We start from the raw sequence: 15,015 nt of genomic DNA on the forward strand, positions 1-15,015 counted from the left end.
TAGAGACTGGGTCTCACTATGTTGCCCAGGCTGTTCTCGAACTCCTGGTCTCAAGAGATCCTCCAGCCTCTGCCTCCCAAAGTGCTGGGATTATAGATATGAGCTACCACGCCCTGCCAAAGTTTTTCTTTTTCCCCTCATTTGACTTTCTCCCTGAATTAGCTAGGAAGTTATAGTCTGTTATTTTAGTGATTTTTCTACCTGTTTTAACACAGATACACATTTTTTTGTTTATTTTTGTTTTTGTTTTGGTTTTTTTTGAGATGGAGTCTCACTTGTTGCCCTGACGAGTGCAGTGGTGCGATCTCAGCTCGCTGCAAGCTCCGCCTCTCAGGTTCACGCCATTCTCCTGCCTCAGCCTCCTGAGTAGCTGGGACTACAGGCGCCCACCACCATGCTTGGCTAATTTTTTGTATCATTAGTAGAGACGGGGTTTCACCGTGTTAGCCAGGATGGCCTCAATCTCCTGACCTCGTGATCCACCTGCCTTGGCCTCCCAAAGTGCTGGGATTATAGGTGTGAACCACCGTGCCCGGCCAAATATACATGTTTTTATACCTTTTGTTTTTTTTTTTTTTTTGAGATGGAGTCTCACTCTGTCGCCCAGGCTGGAGTGCAGTCATGCAATCTTGGCTCACTGCAGCCTCCACCTCCTAGGTTCAAGTGATTCTCGTGCCTCAGCCTCCAGAGTAACTGGGATTACAGGCACCCGCCACCACACCTGGCTAATTTTTTGTATTTTTAGTATTGACGGGGTTTTGCATTTTGCCCAGGCTGGTCTCGAACTCCTGAGCTCAGGCAATCCACCTGCCTCAACCTCCCAAAGTGTTAGGATTACAGGCATGAGCCACCATGCTCAGGGGCCTCATGTTTTTATACTTAATTTAACAAAAACTACAGCTGATTCTTATTTATTTTTTTGGGGAGGGGTGGGGAATGGTCTCACCCTGTCACTCAGGTTAGAATGCCGCAGTGCAATCATGGCTCACTACAGTCTCGACCTCAGCCTCAAGTGATCCTCCCAAGTAGCTGGTACCACAGGTGCAAGTCACCACACCTGGCTATTTTTTTTGTTTTTTATTTTTTTTGTAGAGATGGTGTATTAGTCTATTTTCATTCTGCTATAAAGAACTTCCCCAGACTGGGTAATTTATAGAGGAAAGAGATTTAATTGACTTGCAGTTCAGCATGGCTGGAGAGGCCTCAGGAAACTTAGAGTCATGGCCGAAAGTGAAGGGGAAGCAAAGCGCCTTCTTCACAAGGCAGCAGGAAGGAAAAGGAACTCAGGAGAAGCTACTGAACACTTAATAAAACCATCAGCTCATCATCATTATCAGGAGAACAGCATGGGGGAAACTGCCCCCATGATTCATTTACCTCCACCCGGTCTCTCCCTTGACACGTGGGGATTATGGGGATTATAAGGATTATAATTCAAAATTAGATTTGGGTGGGGACACAAAGCCGAATCTTATCAGTGTCTGATATGTTACCCAGGCTGGTCTGAGACTCCTAGACTCAAGCCGTCCCTCCACCTCAGCCTTCCAAAGTGCCGTGATGACGGGCATGAGCCACTGTGTCCGGCCTCTTTATTCTCTTCTTGAACAACACAAAATCTTCAGAATATTTTAACTACCATACAATATTTTAATAATTTTTCAAATGCCACAAAGTAGATATGATTATCATTCTACACAGTTAAAAATTTCATATTTTCCCAGATGCTTGACAGAAACTGTTGACCCTTCCAAGTGGAATCACACTATCCTGTCAAAATAAAATTGTGTAGAATTTGTTTGGATGAACATGTGTTGGTGATAAGCATTCTCAGTTTTTATTTGGAATGTCTTCAAGTTATGTATGCTCCTAAAAGATGGTTTCATTGAGTATAGAATTCTAGGTTGATAGTTATTTTCTCTCAGCTCATGGAAGATACTATTCCACTATTTTCTGGCATTTGTTGTTGCTGTTGAGAAGTCAGCTGTCCATCTTATCATCTTGTCGTCTCCACGTAGGTGTCCTGTCTTCACTTAGGCTTCTTTAAGATTTTCCGTTTATTGTGCTTAGGATACGTTAGGCTTAGTGGTTCAGGATTTGTGCTCTTTGATGAATTTTGGAAAATTCTCAGCCATTATCTTTTCAAATATAGTTTCTTCCTGATTTTCTCATTTCCCTCACTCTGTCCTCTTCTTTTTATAAAACTGTTTTATATTTCCTATCTCAGTCTGTTGATACAGTTATTTCCTTAATTTTATCTTACATTGATTCTGTGTCTAATTTTTAAATTTTGTTTGTTGATTTTGTTTTTAGTTATAGTGATTATTTTTCATTTTAGAAGCCCTATTTAGTTTTTTCTCCACTGCCTAGTAATTTTATGTATAGTAGCTTTATTTATAGTATAAAGTATCATCTTTAGTTCACTGGCTATATTATTTTCAAGATTCTCTTTCATGTCTTAAACATATTTAACACAGTTACATTTTACATCTGAAAATTTCAGTATCTGAAGTATTTGCATTCTGAGTTTGCTTGTTTCCAAGGTCTTGCTATTGGTAACTTGTTTCTTTTGTGGTTTTGACTGATATTCTTTGTAATATTATTTGGAGAATTATTTGAGGCTGGTTTTCAGTTACATTCCTACAGGAGGGGTCTGTATATTTACTTTACTAGTTGCGCAGGAGTGCTTCCAGCTGAAAGCACTATAAATTAACTTCTGTGTACCACACAGATATCAATAGTTTGGAACACAGACTTGTGTGAGGACTGGCTTGTAGTAAGAAGTTCTAAGTTGTTTCTCATTTTTCATTTACCCTCACATCAAAGCTGGAGTCCTAGCTCTTTGCAAGGACTCTAGTTGTACTGTCTACCTTCAGTAGGCCTTACACATTATATTCTGTTATATGCATCCAACATAGCCTGTGAAGCTGAATCAGATGTCATTCACTTCATAAGGGTTCTGCTTTTACTTCATTTTTAGTTGCTGAGTGTTACTTATTTATTCTGCCAAAATGGTGCCTTTAAATAAAATATTTTCCTAAAAATACATTACATGGGCCGGGCGTGGTGGCTCATGCCTGTAATTCTAGCACTTTGGGAGGCTGAGGCGGGCGGATCACTAGGTCAAGAGATCGAGACCATCCTGGCCAACATAGTGAAACCCGTCTCTACCAAATATACAAAACTTAGCTGGGTGTGGAGGCTCATTCCTGTAGCCCCAGCTACTTGGGAGGCTGAGGCAGGAGGATCGCTTGAACCCAGGAGTTAGAGGTTGCAGTGAGCCGAGGTCACGCCACCTCACTCCAACCTGGTAACGGAGCAAGACTCTGTTTCAAAAAAAAATAAAAAACAAAAAAAATTATGTAGTATTTTAGTTGTCTTCATCAGAAGCATCATTCATTTTTTTCTGAAGCAGAAGTGGGCTTGTGTACTCTATTCTGTATGTCATTGCTGATCATTGAATTTGATTCTGGTATGTCACTAAGCCAGCAGTTAATTCAAGAACAGATGTTGATACCTATAGTTAATTCTAGATGATAAGGAGCTCTTATTTATGCATTTGGCTTATCAGTATACCCGGAGGTTGTGATTTTTTATTTTATGACTACAGTGGTACTAAATTTTTATTATTCCCATCTGCCCCACTGCCACCACTAGTGCACCTAATTTAATTGATGGTATAGGAAATCATTTTTATTAATAAAATGATCCATCATTACTAATCCTTGCAAGCAGTTTGCTTTAACAATGGACTTACCTTCCATTCCAGCCTGATCACACGGATGCTGCAGAGAGATCCCAAGAGAAGGGCTTCTTTAGAAGAGATTGAAAATCATCCTTGGCTTCAGGGAGTGGACCCTTCACCAGCCACAAAGTATAACATTCCCCTTGTGTCATACAAAAATCTCTCGGAAGAGGAGCACAACAGCATCATTCAGCGCATGGTGCTTGGGGACATAGCGGATCGAGACGCCATTGTAGAGTACGTCAATGCCTGTCAGTACAGGGGGCCACAGGTTTAGGATTCTTGGAATGGGCTCTCTCTACTTAACACAGCCTTTGGACACCTGTGTAATAGGTGGCAAGAGTTTTGTCATTTATCTCTAAAGTTCTTGGCCCAGGGTCTGACACAGGGTTTTTTTGGTGTTTTGGTTTTATGCTAGTGAACAAGTAAGCCATTGCTGGGTGGTGTCAGTGAGTGCTGTGACCTTTTTCCCTTTCTGTAGGGGTGGAATGAAACAGCTTGTTTTGTATCCCAGTATATACCTTATCTGTAGCACTATTCTCATTCCTCTGTCTCCTTCTGGTCCCCACAGTGAGTAGGGAGAAGAGTACCACATGCCTAGAGTCCTCTAAATCAGGAGATGGTAAATGGTGCCGGCCACACATTTTTATAAGTGAAGTTTTATTGGGCCACAGCCATGCCCATTCATTTAAGTATTGTCAATGGTTGCATTGTGCTACAATGGCAGAGTGGTTGTGGGAGAGACCACATGGCCCACAAAGCCTGAAATATTTATTGTCTGGCCCTTGAGAGACCCTGCTGCAGCCACCTGGAGTCTGCAGGTTATACAAGTTGTTAATTACATCCTTTAAAACCAAAGCCAGTTTTTAATAAACAGTTTGGAATCAAAGATAATACAGAGAAAAAATGCATTTTCTTAGTTCTGATAATGATTAAAATCTATAAGAGGTCCTGACTGTAAAAATAAGGAATATTTCCACAAATTAAAGGTCAAAGGTTATTTAATGTGTTGGATGAAACAGTTGGGTATGTTGGAAAGAGAGTATGCCCTAGAAGGCAAAAAAAGGGGTTCCCATCAGGAGGGCCCTTTCGGGATTTGATCCAGTTCCCTGACTTGGGGGACGAGAAGCCTGTGGGCTGGACCTGCAGACCCCTGCCGTGTGTCTTCCTGCCACACGCATGCCCAGTGGAAGGCTCTGATCCCCAAGAAGGGCAGTGTCTATATAAAGGACACTTTAGAGTGTTTTACATTAATGGAAAGAAAGGTTTATAAAAATAAACTCAGGTTCTTAATTTTGGTTTAAGTACAAATTTCTGTAAGTTTCCAAATGTATTATGATTCTTTACAGTATTGACTCACAGCTACTTAAATGACCTAAACATGTGACAAAGACAGGATATTTGCTGTTTCTGCTACAGACACTCACTTTTGGAATGTGTAGAAAATGATTTTTCACTTTTGAGTGGATAAAAGGCTGTTTATATCTCTCTGAACTGGCCTTATGTTCTTAGCTTAAAACATATATATGCAGTAGTGTCATCTAGAACTACTTAGTTAATATAAATCCAATTATAAATCCAAAAGGTAGTACAACTTAAATGGTTGAGGTGACTCCAGTTTGCCAGTTTGCTGGTTTCCCGATAGCTGGGCGAGCCAGTCTTGCTGTCCCCTCAGCTAGCCTTACTCCGTGCTTGCTGCTCATGTCATGAGAAGCTGCTCATTCTGAGGGTGACTCCTGAGTTCCAACACACACCTTTGTCTCACAATACATTTCCAAACCCAAGCCAACTCCTGTATTCAGTACTTTGCTGAAGCAACTAATAAGTCATTCTACCCTTGAATTTTACCTTGGACACTTCCTTTGGAATCGCATGCCTCAGCCTGCCCTGCCCCCATTAGTTGTGACCCCAGTGTACATTTTGAAAAATGGGTGTCTACTGTTGCTTCTTTCCTGAGCGTTCATTGTGTAAATATTTTCAGTAACTACAGAAAGTTTCTGAAAACCATAGTTATGTATTTCCTGGCCTTGTGTGATCCACCAAAGCACGCCCCAGTATATCCTGTGACAGGCCAGCTACAAAAGAGTGGGCAGGGCTGTGGGCCTTGTTGGGCCTTGTGTCCCAGCACCGTGTCTAGCCAGACTGGGTACTCGGTGAGCATTACTTTTTAAATGGATGAATGACTACATTGACCTTATTCACAGCAATTAATGGTGATATACTTTCAATTTCTTTAATAATTCCGTAGTGTCTAAATTGCCAGTAAATGCAGAGGGAGTATGAAAATAAAAACATTTTCTAATTTTTCTGACTGATATTAGTACTTCAGTGCACATTCATGTAACACAGACTTCGTCTTCATTTCATACTTCTAGTGGAAGCAAGTAAGCCACCTGAACACACACTGTACACACAAATCCAGATTTTGAATAATGCATGCACTCATTATCTTAAGTGTCTAAAACTGATGTCTAACTCAGCTGCTGTTGGCATTTTGGATTTTTCTCTCATTTATGAAAAATGTTCATAAAAATATGAACATTTTTATGCAGTTGTTTTTAGAATTTTGAGTGACCTAAATAGCTACTAGTTTAATTTTTTTTCTGGTTTGCATTTTTTGCATAATTTTAAAGATTCCAGCCATTGAATTTAACTTGCGTGTGCTTTTAAAAATCAGTTCTGCTTCTTGTAAAAAACCTCCTGATATGGCTGACGTTTGCTCTCACCTTGTTTTCCTTAGAGCCCTGGAAACCAACAGGTATAACCATATCACAGCCACGTACTTCCTGCTGGCTGAAAGGATCCTGAGAGAAAAGCAAGAGAAAGAAATACAGACCAGATCTGCAAGCCCGAGCAATATCAAGGCCCAGTTTAGGTGAGAAAAAAATCTTCACTGATTTTAGTAAGTTTAACGTTTTGAAATAGCGAACTTTTTTTTTTTTTAATGCTTCCTAACTCTTTGGGGCAAGAGAGTACAAACAGTGATGATGGCCTCATTGCAGAGGCCACACATGGGCTCTTCGGGTGTACATGAGGGTCTGGGTTCCCTCGTCACCAGGGATGCCGTCCCCTCCTGGGCTCAGTGGGGACGGGCCGTGTCTGTTGGCATGGTCAGGAAAACATGTTTGGAGAAGCAGCCTCACGCCAGAGTGTCTTGCTAGTTATTTTCATTAAATTCTTCCAACTCCAACATGTATTAATCTGTTATTTTCTTTAGTTTTTCATTCTAGGAACAAGGCTGAATTTTCCCTCAGTTATTTGAAGTAATTTTTAAAATTAAATAGAGTATTGTTATGCCACAGTGTTCTCTCAGGATTTCCAGAATTGGATAGTCACATTAGCTAGTTGATTTCTTAGCTGCTTGACCTTGGGAGGTTGCTTAACCTCTCTATGATTTAGCTGCCCAATCTGTAAAACAAAAGTAACAATGCTATTTACCTCATGGGGTTGTGGAGAGGAATGATGAATTAACACATGTAAAGCACTTAGAACCAGGGCTTTGTGTGTTTGCCGGACACTGCTGGGAATATTTTACCACCATTATCTTCAATAAAGTCAGAACGTGCTGCTCCCCAAGCCTTTTCTAACCCCCTCTCTCCTCCTCCTCCTCCTCCTCCTCCTCCTCTCTTCCAGCCTTCCCACTTTGCTTTTTCTTCTGCCAGAGTACCTTTCCACTTAAAATCAAAGCATGGAAAAGGCTTACTTTTTTCATTATCATTATGAAATTTATTTCAAGTTTATCTTTATGCACTCAGATAAAGTAACCCATGGAACTGTAGTTCAAAAACAGAAGAGTGCTCCTGATTCTGAGTAAAGCTGTGTGTACCTCCAAATATTTATGAATATATGTGTATGTGAATATTATTGTGAATAATAATAATATGATTGTAAAAGATTAAGAAAGCCATTTCGATTTTAAGTTACTTGCTGTTGTCTCACCATGTGAACTTTGTTGCTTGGGTGGAGTGGCAGAGTAGGGGGAGGAAAACATTCCCAGCTTGCCAAACAGTAAAGATTTAGAAGTCTAGTTTAACTAGAACGTGAATTTAGTAACTTTATTCATATCTTGGATGCATTCCTCTGTAATAAAAACTAGGCACACTGTCTGGTGTCTGCTTAGAAGAGGACTGAACCCAGGGAGTGAGGGGATTCTTGAGGATGAGATAAACCAGATTGATGCTCAGAAGTTATGGTCAACCTAGTCCTGACCCGAGCTCCCTGGCAAGAAAGAGTAACCCCAAGGCAGATCATCACTACTTGCCAGGTGCACCGAGACTGGCGCTACCACCGGGCTTCTGGAGGAGAGAATATTTAGATTTGAACTCTTCTATTCAGTGAAACATACCAGAACTCAGTTTAAAGCTGATTGTATATGTGAGACTAACATTAGCTATAAAGAAATAGTAGGCCAGGCACAGTGGTTCAACCCTTTGGGAGGCCAAGGCGGGAAGATCCCTTGAGCCCAGGAGTTCATGACTAGCCTGGGCAACATAGACCCTGTCTCTATAAAAATTAAAAATAAAAAGAATTTAAAATACTAGAGCTTTCTGAACTGTTTTCCTTTTGCTGTCATGAGGACTCTGAAGTGGAGAAGCTATGTGCGCCTTTTTTTCTATGGCACAGGACCCACTGGCAGTGGCAATGTCTCCTGACTTGCCTTCTCTTTGTTGTCAGTGTAACTTTATTGACAAGACCCTGGACCTCCCTTGGTTCCATTGCTGGGTATGCCTTGTGGTCAGAATGACCTAGGAGGTGGAAACCTGGACTGAGTCAGGAGACTGTATTTAAAATGGCAACTACTGGAAGGAAGGGTCAGGCCAGTGAGAGCCACAGCCACAGAGAACAGATACATGCTGTGTGCACCAGTGGGTAGTCCGGAAGAATTGGTGACAGGCTGGTTGAGATGGGTGGTTAACTGGAGACTGATATCCAGCCTCCCAGTTGGGCTGGGTGTCTTCACAAGCAGATTGGTAGGCAGGTTCTGGAGTCCAGGGGCAGAGTCCTAGACCTGGAATTGAGCGAGAACACAGGGACTCCACTAGAGAATGAAGTCCCAGATGCCATCTCAGGAATGTAGGTATAAGGTGTGGCTTAGCTGAAAGGAGTGGTGTTGGTACAGATGGGATCCTGCAGCAGTGAGGTGGTGTGGTATTTGGGAGTTGTCAAATCAAGTAGCTTAAGGTTTCTTAAATTCTAGAATGGATTCTGTTTCAGATATAGTAGCATTAACTTTGTTAAAAATATGAATAATTGTAGGGCTGCCCCAGGACATTTGTATGGAAGAACATGAGGTCTGAGAGAAGGGTCTAGGCACTTAGAATTATTTCTAATTGAGAACTCTTATGACTGACTGTGTCCGGGGCCTGTCTGCAGACTCCAGAGACTCTTCCTCCAGCCTGCCCTGTAGAGCCGAGGACAGCACTGTTGGAACTCTCTAGGGAGGAGCCAGATAGCAGGGTAGGCATCTCATAGACTGCAGCCAGATAGTTCTGGAATGGAAAATCAAGAAGTTAACCCAGAAGCAGGACGTGACCACACAGTGTTAGCCATTGTTCGGTTATGGCCACTTCAGAGAATACTGCTTCTTAGCTTCAAATTTAAATGTTTTTCTTAATGACACGTTTATTTTATTAAAGGAGAACCTGTGCAAAACAAAAGAAAACTTGCACATAGCAAGTCTAGTCGATATTCCACATACAGTGGCCACTGGTAAAATTTTGTTCCTGCCTTTATTATTATAACTATATTACTATGCCCCCTGGGGAGAGAGGATAGTTGACAATTCAGAGATGTTTATTCAGAATAGCAGCTAGAGAGCCTCATTTAAAAAATTCATCTTCTCTGGGAACCAAGCAGTATTCTTGTTACTTTGGCAAATCCAGGTTAGGAGATAAAATCAAAGTTTAAATAATGGCGAATTTTGCTATTCACTACTCTTGTATGGGCATTTAAAAATATACTTATTTGCCGGGCGCAGTGGCTCAAGCCTGTAATCCCAGCACTTTGGGAGGCCGAGACGGGTGGATCACGAGGTCAGGAGATCGAGACCATCCTGGCTAACACGGTGAAACCCCGTCTCTACTAATAAACGCAAAAAAACTAGCTGGGCGAGGTGGCGGGCGCCTGTAGTCCCAGCTACTTGGGAGGCTGAGGCAGGAGAATGGCCTAAACCCGGGAGGCGGAGCTTGCAGTGAGCCGAGATCCGGCCACTGCACCCCAGCCTGGGCGACAGAGCGAAAAAAAAAAAAAAAAAAAAAAAAAACTTATTTAAGGCTGGCACTGTGGTGTGCGCCTATAGTCCCAGCTATTCGAGAGGCCGAGGTGGGAGGATGGCTTGATATCCCCGGGGGTCAGGGCTGCAGTGAGCCGCATTCATGCCCTTGCACTCCAGCCTGAATAACAGTGAGACCCTGTCTCAAAAGACAGACATTTTTATTTAACCTAGTGAGTTTTTTAATTGGAGAAGAAGAGATCTTTATATGATTTTGTATGATGTATACGTGTTACACATGTAACTTTTCTTTCTATTCAGATCCATTGAACTGTTTCCATTCCATTTTATAAATGCCAAGTTCTTACCCCATGGTAAAATCAGGAGCCCTAGAAATTTCAGGTGAATTTTATTTGTAGTAATATACCTTTAAAGGTTGTGATCTAAGAACCAAAGAAACAAAACGTGTGCTGTTCAGGTTTTGCTTTGCCAGTAGCCTCCATGGGCTTTTAAAAAATGTTTATCTTGTAGTATAAAGCTTTTGTATTGAAAAGATGGAGTAGCTTTTTGCCCTGTTTTCTTTTCTGACAGCTGTGATGAAGTTGTCACTTGGCCAATAAGCCACAAACTGAACCATGTTTCAAAACCACATTTGCCCTTCTGGTGGCCTTGCTGATGTTTACAGGATGTTGAATGGGTTTGCAGGGTTGCTGCTTTTTTCTTTAAGTCTGTAGATTTTGTCCCAGTAAGTTTGATGTGATGTACTTTACTATCATCTGCATAATGATTATATGGCTTTCCCCCCTCCAATCTATCTGTTACATAGGCAGTCATGGCCAACCAAAATTGATGTGCCCCAGGACCTTGAGGATGACCTCACGGCCACTCCTTTGTCCCACACGACTGTCCCTCAGTCTCCTGCTCGGGCTGCTGACAGTGTCCTCAATGGCCACAGGAGCAAAGGCCTGTGTGACTCGGCTAAGAAAGATGACCTCCCCGAGTTGGCTGGACCAGCACTGTCTACGGTGCCACCCGCAAGCTTAAAACCCACAGCCAGTGGGCGGAAGTGTCTGTTCAGGGTGGAAGAAGATGAAGAGGAAGATGAGGAGGACAAGAAACCCATGTCCCTCTCAACACAAGTGGTTTTGCGCCGGAAGCCGTCTGTGACCAACCGCCTGACATCCAGGAAGAGCGCGCCCGTCCTCAACCAGATCTTTGAGGAAGGGGAATCTGATGATGAGTTTGACATGGATGAGAATCTGCCTCCCAAGTTGAGCAGATTAAAGATGAACATAGCTTCTCCAGGTACAGTTCACAAACGCTACCACCGGAGGAAAAGTCAGGGCCGGGGCTCCAGCTGCAGTAGTTCGGAGACCAGTGATGATGATTCTGAAAGCCGGCGGCGGCTCGATAAAGATAGTGGGTTCACCTACTCCTGGCACCGCCGGGATAGCAGTGAGGGGCCCCCTGGCAGTGAGGGGGATGGCGGGGGCCAGAGCAAGCCGAGCAATGCCAGCGGAGGGGTGGACAAGGCCAGCCCCAGCGAGAACAATGCTGGTGGGGGCAGCCCCTCCAGCGGCTCAGGTGGCAACCCCACCAATACATCGGGTACCACACGCCGCTGTGCCGGCCCCAGCAGCTCCATGCAGCTGGCCTCTCGCAGTGCTGGGGAGCTTGTTGAGAGCCTCAAACTCATGAGCCTCTGCCTCGGTTCCCAGCTTCATGGGAGCACCAAGTACATTATTGATCCACAGAATGGCTTGTCGTTTTCCAGTGTGAAAGTCCAAGAGAAATCTACGTGGAAAATGTGCATCAGCTCCACAGGGAATGCAGGGCAGGCCCCTGCAGTGGGCAGCATAAAGTTTTTCTCTGACCACATGGCAGATACCACCACTGAATTGGAACGGATAAAGAGCAAGAACCTGAAAAATAATGTGCTGCAGCTACCTCTGTGCGAAAAGACCATCTCTGTGAACATCCAGCGGAACCCTAAGGAGGGGCTGCTGTGTGCATCCAGCCCAGCCAGCTGTTGCCACGTCATCTGACTGTGGCCCCATCTGGCCGCTAGCACGCTTCCTGCTCAGAGCAGTGAAGACCGGCTCACTTCACTGTTCCCATTTGGTTTTACTATTTTAAAGTGGGCGTTAGGAGCAATTATTTATTACCTTTCCATTTGTTCGCCTGATGATGTGACAATGCATGGTCTTTGTGCATGCTGCTAGACACTTCTTTTCTTTTCCAGCCGAAAAGCCTATTATGTAATTTTTACATTCATAATTTTAATGTGGATGATCAGGATTAAATTAAGATGTATATCTGGAACCTCTTATAAATGGAGCACTAAGAAATTTGATGTTCTGCACTTAGAGAAAAAATGCTTTTCTTTGTGAAAAATCTGAATTCCTGTCCTGACCTTCTGTGATGTGGAAACTCTGGGCTCTGAGACACACTCTCTGGTGTCTGAGACAGAACCAAAGCAATAACGTTGTGATGCCCACAGGCCTGGAGCCAGCTAGCGACCTTGTGCCGCCCAGCCGTCCGTGGTCTGTGCAGAGCAGAGGACAGTCAGTGAGTGTCTGCACTGAGAACCTTAAAACAACAATTTGAACATACCCACACCTGTTTGTCTTAAGCTATAGTGTAAAAGCAAAGTTTGGGCTCTTAAAATTTAACTGAAAAAGATTTCCTTGTTTTTGTAATAGGTGAGATAAAGTACTTAGATTTATAAGGCAGCTTCCCCTGTAGTGATAAATTACAAGCAGACAATCTTATTTTGTAATGTGATGAAGTGATGATGTCTTAACTCTACTTAGAGAGTGTATGTCTGTCTAACAGAACAAGAAGATGCTCTGTGTAAATTCCTTCCTGTAGGGCACACTGCAGGATTTCCATGTAGATAGAAGAACTATAGGGCCTAGTACAGAAGGTGCACACAAATGTTGGCAAAGTTAAAACCCTATGAATTAAAACCTACTGGGATTTGGTTTTTAGGAGTTTGGTAGTTAGGTTATCTCTTGTTATTTTCATTCAGTTATATTCTTTGGCTCAGCTAGCTCTGAATGAAAAATATACATAAAAGGGTAAAATTCACACATACAGCAAACAAAAATGCACAAAGCCTGCTTTGTAACTTTTTTTTCTGGAATTGTTTTTCACTTTGCCTTTTCCTGCCAAAACAATAATCAAAGAACTCTTGCTTTAACCTATTCCTGTACAAAGACTGCTTTTGACCAGAGAATCATCTGTTGTGGCATTTTATCTTGTAGGACACTGTATATTGCTAATTACGGAAGGGGCCAGTTGCTGTTTTTTCATGCAGTGCCCTGGGAGTCTTAAAAGCAGTGCTTAGCAACATTGGTGATAGAATGTGGCTGGGACCCAGGGCCCTTCCCCACTCTTCAGCCCCACATCATGTCTCTGAGGTGACGGACTGAGATGCATCTGGTCCTGTAATTCGGAGAGTGGGCGGATCACCAAAGAACTGCATTGCTGTGGTCACTGTTTCTTCAAGTACACACTGACTCTGCTACTTCAGGATAAATATATTTTACTCAGAACTCTGAATTTCACAGTATACTTACTAAACTAAGTAAAAATGATACTTAAAATACTTATTTTACTTTCTAGACCTAGGCTAGATATGTTTTAAGCTACAGCTCTAGTTCATTGTGGTATTTATAATTTGAAAGCTATGAGAATAGATGTGTGGGTGAAGCCATAGAACATATTTGCTTGAAATTCTTGAGCAGGGATCTTATAAAGGGCCAGAAATAAGATGTGTGGTTCACATAGATAGTGAGCGTAACATCTGTATTAAACGTAGGAGAGAAGTTTATAAAGGGCATTGGCAATAAACTCTTCGTTGCAGCTGTTTTCCAAGCAGTGTAAATACTTTTTCCTGTGATTATGTATAGCCTTGGAATGGCACCTTTTAACTAACCCATATGTGTTTGGTTTCAATGGTTTTTTATATTCAGATGTATATATGGTGCTCACTTTAGGATCAGCAGTGTTGACCATTTATGCTGCATAGCTGTATTATAGCCTTATTAGTTGTTTGGTTGACCCTCGGGGTGTACAAATGTCAGTCTGAGTGGTGTCTTACTCCTTTGTTTATAAGTGAATGATTGTGCATGTGTTGTATGTCATAGTATGTCATCACATAAAAGGGAGGGAGCGAAAAACCATTACATTAAGATAATATTGGACCAAACTACTTACTTGCTCTAAACAGTTACTTGTACCCCTTAACCTGTCTTCAAAAGTTGCATAGAGTTACAGTAGTGTATAAATTAAATATTGTGGAAAAACAGTCTTGTATTTTTCTGTATGTGTGTATATATATAATTATGTACTTCTGGCAATTCTATCTGTATTTAAAGATGTGACAATCTTGACACCAATTTTAAGAATAGCTGTGAAACCGAATTAAAGATAATCCCTACCAAGTGAAAATTGATGTGTGTTAAGAGGGTACAGAATTATCAACTGATTTGGTCAGTTGCTTCCAATGCTAGTTGATTTCCCTCATTGTGTAAACATTGACAGGTATGTGACAAATGGGAAAAAATCCAAATAATAAAGTGACATATTGGTGTTCAGCAATATAAACCGTGTCCTGTGTTGTATTGCTTCTCATGAGTGCAGCTTTCTGTGATCCCACCTCAGTTAGACCCAGCCTCCTCCATGCCCTGTGCCCACACCACCAGATGTGGCTGAAAAAGTACAGTCATTACATGTTTAAACTCATGGCCACAAATAAGAGGTGGGGCCAGGGTGCCCTTTAAGTATACTTTCTCTATTTCATCTCCTTTCCTCACTCTGCTGGTCACCATGCTGCCTAACTGAATAAAGGGAAGCGATGGGAACTGCCACAAGTTCTCATCTCTGCTTTCCTCCCTTCCTTCATACACATTCCTCTTGTTACTGTGATTCCAAGGTCAGCTACTCTTACCCAATTCTCACAACCATTACCATAATCGACTTTCACCCCACCCCCACCCCAACCCCCCCCAAAAAGAAATCTTGTGCCCTTTGGCATACTTTACCTCTGTCCGCAACT

The 15,015-nt window shown here is 42.3% G+C and overlaps 1 protein-coding gene across 2 annotated transcripts in view; it reads left to right on the top strand.

Annotated features, from left to right (window-relative positions):
* The window catches only part of SNRK (SNF related kinase), a 65,682-nt gene extending 51,118 nt beyond the window's left edge, over positions 1 to 14,564 (top strand). For both annotated transcript variants that reach the window (XM_011950975.1, XM_011950977.1), the window contains exons 5-7: positions 3,767 to 3,979; positions 6,483 to 6,617; positions 10,780 to 14,564. In XM_011950975.1, the coding sequence (XP_011806365.1) occupies positions 3,767 to 3,979; positions 6,483 to 6,617; positions 10,780 to 11,998 (1,567 nt within the window). In that variant the 3' untranslated portion in view covers positions 11,999 to 14,564. The remainder of the gene's footprint in view (positions 1 to 3,766; positions 3,980 to 6,482; positions 6,618 to 10,779) is intronic.
* Positions 14,565 to 15,015: the final 451 nt, after the last annotated feature.

This window comes from Colobus angolensis, unplaced genomic scaffold (assembly GCF_000951035.1).
Source record: "Colobus angolensis palliatus isolate OR3802 unplaced genomic scaffold, Cang.pa_1.0 Scaffold311, whole genome shotgun sequence".
Classification (NCBI taxonomy): Eukaryota; Metazoa; Chordata; class Mammalia; order Primates; family Cercopithecidae; genus Colobus; species Colobus angolensis.